This window comes from Nycticebus coucang, chromosome 1, assembly GCF_027406575.1.
Source record: "Nycticebus coucang isolate mNycCou1 chromosome 1, mNycCou1.pri, whole genome shotgun sequence".
Classification (NCBI taxonomy): domain Eukaryota; kingdom Metazoa; phylum Chordata; class Mammalia; order Primates; family Lorisidae; genus Nycticebus; species Nycticebus coucang.
The window spans coordinates 131,198,587-131,210,112 of record NC_069780.1 but is presented as its reverse complement, the minus strand read 5'-3'; the positions used below and the strand labels follow the sequence as shown (position 1 = coordinate 131,210,112).

The 11,526-nt window shown below is 49.2% G+C and overlaps 1 protein-coding gene across 2 annotated transcripts; it reads right to left on the bottom strand.

The window, feature by feature from the left end:
• Positions 1-1,001: 1,001 nt before the first annotated feature.
• On the bottom strand, positions 1,002-10,642 carry OTP (orthopedia homeobox). 2 transcript variants are annotated; one of them, XM_053588016.1, is made up of 3 exons: positions 10,442-10,642; positions 8,743-9,152; positions 1,002-3,094 (listed from the first exon to the last, which is right to left on the bottom strand). In XM_053588016.1, exons 1-3 carry the CDS (start codon positions 10,476-10,478, stop codon positions 2,564-2,566), a joined length of 978 nt encoding a protein of 325 aa, XP_053443991.1. In that variant the 5' UTR covers positions 10,479-10,642; the 3' UTR covers positions 1,002-2,563. The 2 variants fall into 2 exon arrangements, with proteins under 2 accessions (XP_053443991.1, XP_053443994.1); XM_053588019.1 differs by lacking the exon at positions 10,442-10,642 and adding an exon at positions 9,579-9,587 and having other exon boundaries at positions 2,557-3,094.
• Between the last annotated feature and the right edge of the window lie 884 nt (positions 10,643-11,526).

Below are 11,526 nucleotides of genomic sequence, written 5' to 3'. Positions count from 1 at the left end.
TTCACAGGTAGCCCAGAGGTAGGAATTGCCTGATAGCACTGGGGTGTTGGGGAGTTTATGCTCAGTGGCAACCAAAAGAGAAACCTTCCCATGGGAAAAAAGAGGGCCTCTCAATGCCTATAATGACCATTACATTTCAAACCACAAGATTGATTTTGGTGAGTCTTCCAAAGGAAGCCTGTGGTATCGATTTGCCTCGAACTTAAAAACACATGGGCAACCTTCCTCCTCATACTACCGAAGAAACAGCAATTTTTAACCAATCCTTGGGGGAAGTCCCCTGAGCACGTGGCTAAATTCGAGGTTAGCTCGCACCAAGCACGGACCCCGGGAAGAAACCAGATCAGGCCGGCAGGGATGACAGGTGACAGTTGTCCTGGACACGGCTCTTCGAAGGCACCCTTAACCCCCATTTGGAAGGGAGGGGAGGTCCCGGGAACCTGCAACTGAGCCTGGGGCGCCTTGGCCTCTTTGGAAGGCCCCAACGAGGCTTAGGCCCTGAGGGACGCGACAATGGCGGCCTGTCGCGCCCCCGGCGTACCTGGGGCCTCGCAGCGTGGCGGGCGGCGCCAAGGGCACAGTTCCCTGCTCTGCAGGCCTCGGCGCCCTCCCGCTCCCCGCGGAGCCGGCGCTCGCACGCTGCCCGCGAGGGGCGCCCTCCTCTCGGTTGTCCCAGGAAACCGGTCACCCCCAGCAGCTCCTCAGTCCTGGCGCCCTGCGTTCCGCCCCGGCAGCAGCGCCCGGAGCCTCACGGCAGGTTCGGAAGGCTGAGTCGTCCCACGAGGCTCCGCGAGTGGGACGCTGGCGGCTGGGCCTGGGCACGCCGCCTGGCTGTGGGGCCTTAGCCCAGCAACCCCCAAACTGAAGCCAAGCCTGCAAAGGGCGTCCTAAACGCCTGGACCCACCAATACAGCTCCAATATGGAAATCCCCAAGACTAGCCGACTCCCCCTACCCCCAGCAGCCCCCTCAAAGTCACACCAAAACCCATCATTCTGCATATCACATACTGAAAATGATTTTATTTTATCCATTTACATTTTACTTGATATAAACTTGTCCGGAAAAGTCAAATAATATGCTTTATATTAGCTCAAACATTTATTAAGAAAACCAAATTCCAGAAATAAGCACAGACAATAAGTTAAAACATATCACAAATTGACCAGTATGTAACAAGAATGCTTTATCTACACAAAACATCCTATTTCACATGTTTGTTCATTCTTAGAAAGCGCTTCTGTTCTCTGGGTTTGGATTTGACCAGCACATGCAGAAAGAGCTGATTGTGTTTCTCTGTACAAAGTTGCAGGGTTGTAGATGTCCTAGAGCACTCATCGGCGGCCCGCAGGTGGCCGAGGGGCACGAGGGACGACAGGACCACCACAAAACAACCAAGGGCACAGAGCAGCGAGAAGAGAAAAACGGAAAAGGAAGCAAACAAACCCCAGTCCTGAAGGATCCAGAAAAGAGATGTGGCTTTTGCGTTTACAAAAGGAAAATTTGCTTACATGTTTATTTCATTCTTCCTTATTAAAGCCTTATCAAAATGGGTAAGATCACCTCTTCTTCACCCCATGACTGCTTTAGCCTAGTCCAGCCACCCAGTCACTGGCATGTTCCTCCTGAGAAGCCTTCCCTTCTATACTCTCACACAGTTGTGCTTAAGAAAATAAGATGAAGTAAAAGCGTTCTTTCGTGAGCCAACAGAGGGCTGCGTGGATGTGACTCCGTGGATGGGGCAAGGGTAGAATGGTGGGAGAGGAAAGAAAGAGAGGAGCTTAGAGGAAGAATACAAGGATAAATCAAATCCTATCAGTTGGGCCCTCAGATGAGGCTGTTGGTAGCAGATGCTTGTCCTCCTTTAAGACAAAAATCCCTAACATTGTGCTGTCCCTTGAACACGTCTGTGTGTGACCTAGGTGCACTGTGTGTGTGCGCGCGCGCGTAGTGTCTGAAAGTGAGCGAGAGTACGTGTGAGTGTGTTTCTGCCCACAAACCAGTCCATTGGTGTCTGATTTCAGATCCTGAGTCGACTCCCTGGTACGTAAAATGGCGGGAAGGATGCATTTTGCCGGGCGCGGGAGGAGGGGCGTGAAGAGTGGGGCAAGAAGGGACCGGAGAGGAGGCGGTGGGCTAGAGGGTCCGAGGCGTCGCATCAAAGGTGTGGGTGGGAAGGCGGCCAGTCGGAAGGCTGGGAGGAAGGCGCGAGCACAGCGGGTGCGAGCCTGGGGTCCGGGTGGCGGAGAGGGAGGGGTAACTCGCTGGAGAGCTGGCCAAGGGAGGAGCTGGGTGGGAAGGGAAGAGGGACTCTGGGGACGGGAGGGACTGTGGGCGAACGAAATCAGGCGCAGGGGAGGCCTCGCAGGCTGGGGCTTGGGGTGAGCCCGAGCGAGTGGAGACAGGCAAGGACCAAACGAGACGGGGCGGAGGCCCGGGCGCGACTGGGCTGGGCGCCGGGCGGGGGCCGGGGCCGAGAGCGGGGGTCCGGGCGCGCGCCGGAAGGGCTTCGGGGCGGCCCCGGGGGCGGTGCTGGGGGCGGAGCGGGCCGGGACGCGGCTGCATTAAGTGAAGCTCATGGAGACTGTGTGCTCTAGCGCCTTGCGGCGGAGGGAGGCGATGCTTGTGCCCCGCCACACGTCGCTGCTGTCCGGGGAGCTGCAGAGCTGGGGCGAGCCGGAGACGTTGCTGGGGCCAGGGAGGGAGGCGGGCACCATGCCGGGGAAGGCGGGTTGGTAGAGGTGCGACTGCAGCCCCGCGCCGTTGGAGCCCGCCAGGCTGTTGGACAGGCCCATGGAGTTGGGCGGCGGCCCCGCCGCCAGGCTGCACTGGGACAGCGACTGCGCCATGGCCTGCTGCCTGCCCAGCGCCGGCGGCAGCGGCAACTGGGACACGCCCGGCATGGCGGCCGCCGCCCAGCGGGTGTCGTTGGCGTGGAAAGAGCACAGGCTGTCGCCCATGGCGGCGGCGGCGGCGGCAGCAGCTGACGGGAACTGAGGCAGGCCTGGCGTGGGCAGCAGCGTGCCGGGCGCCCGGAACACATTGGTGGTCTTCTTGCGCTTCTTCCACTTGGCGCGCCGGTTCTGGAACCAGACCTGGAGCAGGCGGGACGGAAGACAGACAGGGCGCCGTTAGCGAGCCTAGCGACCAGGAGGAGCGCGAGCATGGGCACCAGAAAGCCGCGGTATGTGCGGCGGGTCAGCCTCAGGCAGAACAAGCGAAATGCCATCCATTGGCTTGACACGCCCCGGAACCCAGCCAGGGAACCTGGTTCTCCACCATGCGTGGCAACTGGCGCCTCCTTCACCCACCCGCGCGGATTTCGCGCTCCTGAGTACTCGCGCCATGCAGCGTTTACCCAGAGTGCAAATTATGCTACCGTGCGCGGTGTTCACCACGCCTCTGCACATCCTGTGCACGGCAGGCCGGCAGCCATGTGTCAAGGCTCGACCCACGGGTGCACAAATGAAGATAAACATGTGTACCCGTGTGGCTTAATGGCATGCCTTATCTCGCTGATGGGGTATAGAATTTTCAGAAACGCTGGAAATTTGGAAATTGATGACGGGCCATGGATGGCATAGTCAGTTTCAAAATCAAAAGACAAAGGAAAATCCCTATAGCCACGGTTGACAGAGCGGAGAGGTTAATATAGTGATCCGTGTGGGAAAGTGAATGCCATTCAGCTACAGTGTTCTTTGGGTCGCCTCTGTGCCTTCTGATTCCTCCCCTAGCGCTAGGTGCTGCTGCCACAAGCAGGGGCCTCATTCTTAAGCCACATTAAGGGTATCTTTGCCTGGGCTATACCTGTGTGCTGGGACCTGCTACTGGAGACCTGAGCCCCAGAACTTAAAACTTTTTTTTTTTTTCAGGAACCGAACTAAGGATCCCAAGTAGTAAGCCTTCCAAGTCCATCAAGTCACCCTACTCGTTTAATCTGTAAATGAAAGCAAATTTTCTGACTAATATGAATTAAAGGAGGTCAAGTTTAAAACTCACACTATGTATCAATCAATTTAATTCTGCTTAGACAAATCCAGGTGTCCTTTTCAGGGAGATGTGTTTGATAAACTATACCCCAAATGAAAATAACCCTCTTACTCTTTCTTTCTTAACAATGGCCCAAGACTTTTAGGCCCTGTCAGACAAAGTTGCTTAGGAATGTCAAATTCACTATCACAGGAAGAGTTCTGCCTGAAAGATAACACATAAGCTGCCAAACCAAGATACACTCCCATCCCCCCGATTTGAATTTTACCTTAAAAAAAAAACACAATAATTTATCCACATGCCTAATTGGCAGACTTGCAGCTTAAAATAGGACTAGTCAACTGGAGGTTTACCAAGCCTAAATGTATTGATTGAGTTTCCTCCTAATATTTGGACAACACAATTCGACCACCATGTTTGTGGCCAAAAGATTATTCATCCCTTAATCTAATCTATTAGTGCTTACTCTGCAAGCTAAAGTATTGGGCGTATGGACATACCTACCCTTGTTCTTGGTAAACCAGTCATGCACAGTGATATGTTCACATCTATGCCAGCGAAGACACACTCTACAATAACCAATGTGAACAGCCTTGCAATGTAGAATTTTCACCCAGCTTTGGCCAGCCCAGGCCTTCCTACCATACATGCCCACCAACGTCCGCAACTTTATTTTCCTCTGATTTCTACCCCATTTCCCGATTGCTGTATACCCCAGTGTTGGCGATTGGATACTATGGTGCCTTTCCAGCTGCAACCCCTGAGCTGGTAGCAAAGCGGATTAATGATGTAGCAGGGCCCTTGATGGTGTATGGAATCAATGCAGCCGGATTGAGCTGTTAGTGGCCTTGGTGGAGAGCAACTCTCCGGGGGAAAGGAAGGCACAGCGAGGAGACATTCAGCCACAGTCTCTTTGCAGCACCTACACAGCGCTGGATTGGGGAAAAGTAGGTGGGATGGCATCTGTGTTCCCACACCTTACACACTGCATTGGGTATATTCTGAAATGTATCTTATAAAGTCAAGACCGGTTCCTAACTGTTCAAGTGCCAGTGAATCCTGAAATATTTGGTGGTTTGCCAGAGAGCTGTGAGGGGAAGAAAAGGGAGAGAGAAGCAGAGAAAGGAAAAGTGGAGAGGGTGATGCCCAGTAGAATTTCAATAGAAAACATGACTGCCAGAAAGGTTTCTGGATCTAGGATCTGCTAAAGCACAGGCGGAAAAGAACAGCTGTTATAGAACTAAATATTATAGGAATAATAGAAAAATCGTGCTCAATTATGTTTGAGGGTTAGTAGTCAAATGATGGCTACAATTTTTTTTATGTTTCATGGCTTACTGGGATCAGGAAAAAAAAAATCTGCATGGGGTCTGAGCACCTCCGTTCCAAGCTATGATGCATATGTTTTTTAAATGTGAATGTTTCCACTTGAAAACTAGAGCATGACGGATTAAAATGCAGGCAAAACCTAAGGGAGATTTTCAGAATGCACAGATGACAACTCCAGGAAATATATTAACCGCAGCCACAGGCTAACTTTGTACTCAGTTTGAAATGCAGCTCTTCTCAGAAAATGCTTAATACAACAGTGAGAATCTAATGGAGGTTGGAATCTAAAAATCCACTTTCATGATATCTGCTGTTACAGTAATATAGACATACTGTAAATGTATTTTAAAATATATAGCCCGTTTAATTCCCCAGCTATAAATGGCTCAGAAATAGAGAAAGAGGGGAGGGGGGAAAGAGAGAATATTACTTTCCCCCCCCTTGAAGCAAACGCTTTATGAAGATCTCATTGGAATCCAGCAAATGATTAATGTGAAGATTTGGGAGGAAATCTGGGGAGCTGTATTAAAGCCTAGATCTCAGGTTCATTTCGATCAGCCAGCCGTGAACTCTGGGCCGAATTCATTACACTTTAATAGTGCTGGGAGAGGAAGAAAATGCAATTTCTCATTCCATTAGAAAACTAGAAAATACTCTCAGCTTGTCCCCCTATTAAGATGTGGCAGGTGACAGGGCCATTCTGGGGGACACGGTCAATGGAATTACAGCACATTATTTTTGTTCGTATAAAATATTGAAAGGCAAGCCTGACTGTGCAGAAGTTATTTCACTGATTTGGTTTTTATGTAAATAAAATATTGAAAGTTAATTAATCCGTGCTAGAGACTAATGATTATGCTTATTATATTGCATTTGATCGCGTAATTTGCATGATTCTCGCATTGCTGCTTAATAAGCCATTCTAGGTTATAAATAATTCTGAAATTGGTTTCTAATAATGGCATGCTATAAAAAGAATGGTTTTATTACACTAGCCAGAAAAGGGGAGCAAGATCAGAATGGAATTGGCCTTCATGTGAGTAGGGGTGTTTTAATAAATTCTTAAAAGTATGCTGTATACCAGATAGGGATTAAAAAAGAAGTGTAATAAGTATAATTTAGTGTAGAAAAAATCATCTCTAAAAACATACCATTGCAACGAATTAAATATTTAGATAATTTTTAATCAGCGCAGTGGCCCACATACTGGAAAGAATGTGTGGCAATCTGTTAACTATAAAGAAAACTATGAAGTACTCATCATATAAGAACACAAACCAATTACTATTTAATTTGAATTTGGTCAAGGAGCAATGGTACAGTGAAGTAAATACATTTTCCATAAATTATTTTTGCATTACATTACATCATGTTAATCATTTTGAAAAGTTAATTAAGAAGGTTATGTTGATCTGATTACATTTTAAACTATGGAATGTTATTTTTAAAAATATTGAAATTGCTATTCTATTAAATTGTTTCTATCAGCAGCCCCAAGCTATTATCTTTGGTTGAAGATTATGCTAGAACAATTAAAGTACTTTATCTCCTTCTTCTTCCATATTCTTTTGTGTATTTTTTGAAAATAACTATTTCTATTACATAGTTTTTTATTTTATTTCATTACAACTTTTTCTATTAAAAGAATCACTGTCATTAACCTTTGGAAGACCTAATAAATTTTAATACACCTCGTTTTCTTTTTTTTATAAAATCAGTTGTCCAATTATATTTTATTTGTGATTCTAAGTTCTATTTAAATTTAAACTAATTACCAATATGTCTAGGTTAAGACACAGCATTTTACTCCTTTAAACAAAAATTAATGGACAGTATTTCTCTTGAGTGACAAAAAGAAAATTTATAAATTTCGAACTCACAAGATTGAACCTACAAGCATTATCATTCGCATTGATGGAAATATTGAAATTGTATATTTTTGTAGAATTCTGAACTTAACTTCAGATTTTTTTAAAAAGGTGAAAAGTAAAAATTGTAAAGAGCATTTAATAATATTATCTATATAAAGCAATTAACACTACTTCAATGTGTAATTTTAGAGGGCCAATGGTTCCGGCCTTTCAGAGGCTCACTAACAGAACCACCCAGACTTACAATGAATAAAAATGTTAATCAGTATATTATGCCCTCAATATTACTATAGTAATTTGACCATTTAAAGTCCCCAATTACACTCACTTTTAAACAGAAGCATGTGTTATTTTTCCAGTTTAGACTATCTTTAGAATGCCAAATGCAGACAGCGTTATTCAATAATGTTATAATGGACCCCCTCGTCGCTTATTTCTTAAATCAAATGTAAAGTAACTGAGATCTTTAAAGTTAATTTATAAAAACAGGTAAGGTCGGTTTAACAGATTAGTCTGGTTGACACCCCCAATATTGGATAGAAAATACCGACGTGCAAAATGGCAAAGGAAGATTTTCAGCACCCTGGACAGCTCAAGAGTGAGCGCATGTCTTGGCATTTTACCCTCGGCATCTGCCAGTGAAGTCTTTTGATAGTTTTTTTTTTTTTTTTCATTTTTTAAAGCACGAAAAAAATCTAGAATCCATTGGGCTTATACTTTCGTCCCCAATTTTCAAAAATGTTCTGGGTGTGATTTTCTACATTATATATATCATACAACTTGGAGAGTGGTCGGAGGAGAATAAGGTGTCAACGATAATTTCATCTAGTACCTGTCAACCCTTCCTGTCCTAAATATTGGTTCTTTAGATCTGATATCTACCACTGAAAGGCTTCATTTCCACTTCCCCCCTCTCCCAGTTTCCTTAGAGGAATCTAAAAACAAAACAGAGCTCACAGGCTGTCGGGAATCTGGCCAGCCACCCCAAGGGCGTTTGGCATACTACCTAAGTTCAAACTCCTCGCAGACGTGGAAGCTAGGGATAGTCTGCCTGAGAGCCGCGGAAGGGTATTACTTAAGATAAACCTGGGAGTAGCTTTTTTTTTTTTTTAAAGGCTCTCACAATGTTTTATTTGCTCCTTTCTTGTGTTTTCTGTATAACTTTTGCATTCTCTCGTTTATCCAGATGCTTAACACAAACTCCTTAGGGGGAATAATGAAATGCTTATCAATGAGTCGCTCTGGGCTTAGCCGCCGGGGAGATGCGGAGGTTGCCTTCTCTGCAGGGAAGAGGCGAACCCGGGAGCCCAGTGACGCCGGACTTGGAGTTTGAGGAGTCTCTTCGGAGACCGCTACAGGGGCCTTGCGTGTCCTTGGGGGATGGCGATCGGGGCCCAGTTTCCGAGCAGAGAAGGAGATAATTCGACCCAGGAACAGACAGGCTGCGGGAATGCAGCCCAGGATCCCCGCACGGAAGGGAAAGACGCCGCGCCCTTTGCCTATTCCTCCCGCTCCCCTCTGGCTTTGGGTCCCGGCGCCCAAGCCCCGCGTACCTGCACTCGGGACTCGGTCAGCCCGATACGTAGAGCCAGCTCCTCACGCATAAAGATGTCGGGGTAGTGAGTCTTCGCGAAGCTCCTCTCCAACTCGTTGAGCTGTGCTGGAGTGAAGCGCGTCCGGTGGCGCTTCTGCTTCTGCTGGCCCTGCTGCTGGCCGGCTTGGCTGGGGTTCGGGCCGCCCTGGGGTCCGGGCTGCTTGTCCGGGTCTTTCGCGCTCACCGCCAGCGAGGCCGGAGTCGAGCCCACTGTGGTGATGTCCTCCCCGGGCAGCAGAGTGGCTCCCTCCACTGGGTCCGAGTTGGGCGCCAGGTCCCCCGGATGGCCCCCGGGGTCGGAGCCCCCCACGCCCAGCCTACACTTCACCGCTTCCCGATGGCCCAGAAGCTCGGCAGCATCTTTCATACCTGAGGAGGAAAGGGGATCGCGGTCACTACTTTCCCGGCGAGGCCAGGAGGGGACTGTCTTCCCCACGCCGTAGTCCTTCAGCCCCATCCTCCGCTCCCTCCGCGCCCACGCTCGGCCCTAGCGGAGAAACTCCCGGGCTGCCCAGCTGGGCTCCCCAGGACTTGGACTGCCAGGCTGGACTAACACCCCTCGGCCCTACCCCTCTGTCCGCAGTCGGCTCCGGCAGTAAGCAGGGCACACATTCCTCTCTCCCACAATAAAACACCCCCGGTTCCAGCAATAAGACGTGCCTCCGAATCCCTCTCCTAAACCTTACCCCGGCGCCCTAGGAAACCTAGAGCAAATCTTTGGACCCCGGTGTGTGGGAGAGGAGAGAAAAAAAAGAAAAATCAAACGATTGTCCGATTCTTCGGTTGCTGCCCCACCTGCGCTTAGGCAGCCTGAAGCACTCCACCTCCGGCCCTCAGCCGATTCCCTCTCACTTTCGGAACATGAATAAGTCTCCAATCCTTCCACCCCCTGAAACCAACCCAAATCAGCTCCGCCTCCCCCTCAAATCAGAGAAAGTGTTTGGAAAATGGAGTCACATCCATCACCAAAGATTCCCAAACCGGAAGCCCAGAGCCCAGTAACCCGGAGAGCACTAAGGAAACTCGAGGAAACTCCATGTAAAACGGTGATTCAAACTTTAGAGAATTCAACTTTTCTTTCTGGAGAAATGAAAGAAGCGTTCCTTTGAGCCATTGGCAATGTCGAGTCCCTTGCCGAAGGCAGGGACGCCTGTGAGGTTGGATTCGGTTTTTCTCCTTTTCAACCAGCGCGCTTAGTAAATCCGGCTCGATGACAGCAGCTTCTCTTTCATGCCAGATTTTTAACAAATTCAACTATACTTGGACAAAGAGGAGGGGGGAAAGAGAGAGAAAGAGGGGAAAAAAGAAGGAAGAAGAAATCCCAAATCAAAGCCAACTAGAGAGAAAAAAGAGAGAGAGAGAAGACACGTCCAAACAATTATCTCGGGGTAGATCGCCTTTCAAAAAAATAAGAGGGAGGGGGAAGAGAAAAATAAGAAAAACAAACAGTAACAACATTCCCCAACTCCCTTTCTGGATCTACATATTCCATAGACTTTTTAAAAAAGACGATGTTAAATCAAATTAAACTTTAATGCAGCACAATTACTTTTAAAGAAATTAGTCCATTTAGGGCACATTAAGGTAAAATAAGGAACAAATTGACAATTTCCTGCCCCGGCTTCTCCTGCCTGCCCGGGCGAGAGGCGAGCACTCACCTAGCCTGGCGTCCAGGAGGTCGGCGTGAGACAGCATCGCGCACCGCTCCAGGGCGAAAGCTGTTCCCCCCCAAATTTTAGCGGCTTTAAGTTATTTAAAATAGATATAAGCTATAAGCTATACGATATAGATATATATAGATCACCTAAATGAAAGAAAATTCGGTTTGTGGTTAAAAAGGGGGCTTCTTGCATTATAATGTCCTTTAGAGAGACGGGGAGGTGCTTAACAGTTGAATGAACCCGTGAGCAGCTCGGCGAGGGGACCAATCAGGAGGGCAGCCTGCAAATGTCAGCGCCCGGAGAGTCCCCCACTCCGCCCGCCCGCCCGCTCCAGCCCGGAGGAGGTGGCGGCGGCAGCCCTGGCAGCTCCAGCCCGGAGCAGCAGCTAAAGTGGCGGCGGGCGCCTCGGCCTCACCCTGAGCTCTGAGCCCGGCTCCCGTTAGTTCTTCCCTGCGATTTTTTTCCAGGCACCCCCTTCCTTCACCTTGTCTTGCTCAGCTCGCTCAAAGGCACAGCTCTGTGTCTCTGAGATTTTCCTAGTTCAGGGCCAGAGCAGGGGCCAGGGCAGGGCGTGACCCTCGCGTGACCCGAGAGTCGCCCCCACCTGCGCGCTCTGGGCGACACTGGCCTTCTGCTCTATTGGCCTGCCAGCCCAGGGCACTAGGAGGGCACACTACGGCCTCCAGACCGTGACTAGACTTTGCCGCCGATCAGCAGGCCTGCGCTTGCGGTCCGGGCGCCCGGGCTGGGCCCCACAGCCTTCAGAGCCCCAACCCCGCAGCAGGTCTAGAGCGCAAAGAGGAGTCCGGTTCCCCAGTACCGCTGGCTCCAGCTGTCTGCTTGGGGGGCGGGGGGGGGACAGCGTGCAGTGCGGATTCGAGCACTCTGCACCCTCCGGCCAGGCACCCTCCAGGCTTCCGCTCTGTCTGTACCACGCTCGCATCCTGGCCCCCTACCCGCTCTTTTGGTCAAAGTTTCTAAGTTCAGCCCAGCTCCCAACTCCACTTAAGGCTGTAAATAAAGTTAAATGCTCTTTATTTTCCTCTTGAATATGTTAAACTACTTGAACAATTTAAAGTGCT

Bases quoted from the DNA above. Each gene is read 5' to 3' on its own strand.
- OTP (XM_053588016.1), bottom strand. From the start codon at position 10,478: ATGCTGTCTCACGCCGACCTCCTGGACGCCAGGCTAG. The intron at 9,153-10,441 runs GTGAGTGCTCGC...TTTCCTCCTCAG, and splicing joins CCTCCTGGACGCCAGGCTAG to GTATGAAAGATGCTGCCGAG. The intron at 3,095-8,742 runs GTACGCGGGGCT...CGCCTGCTCCAG, and splicing joins TGACCGAGTCCCGAGTGCAG to GTCTGGTTCCAGAACCGGCG.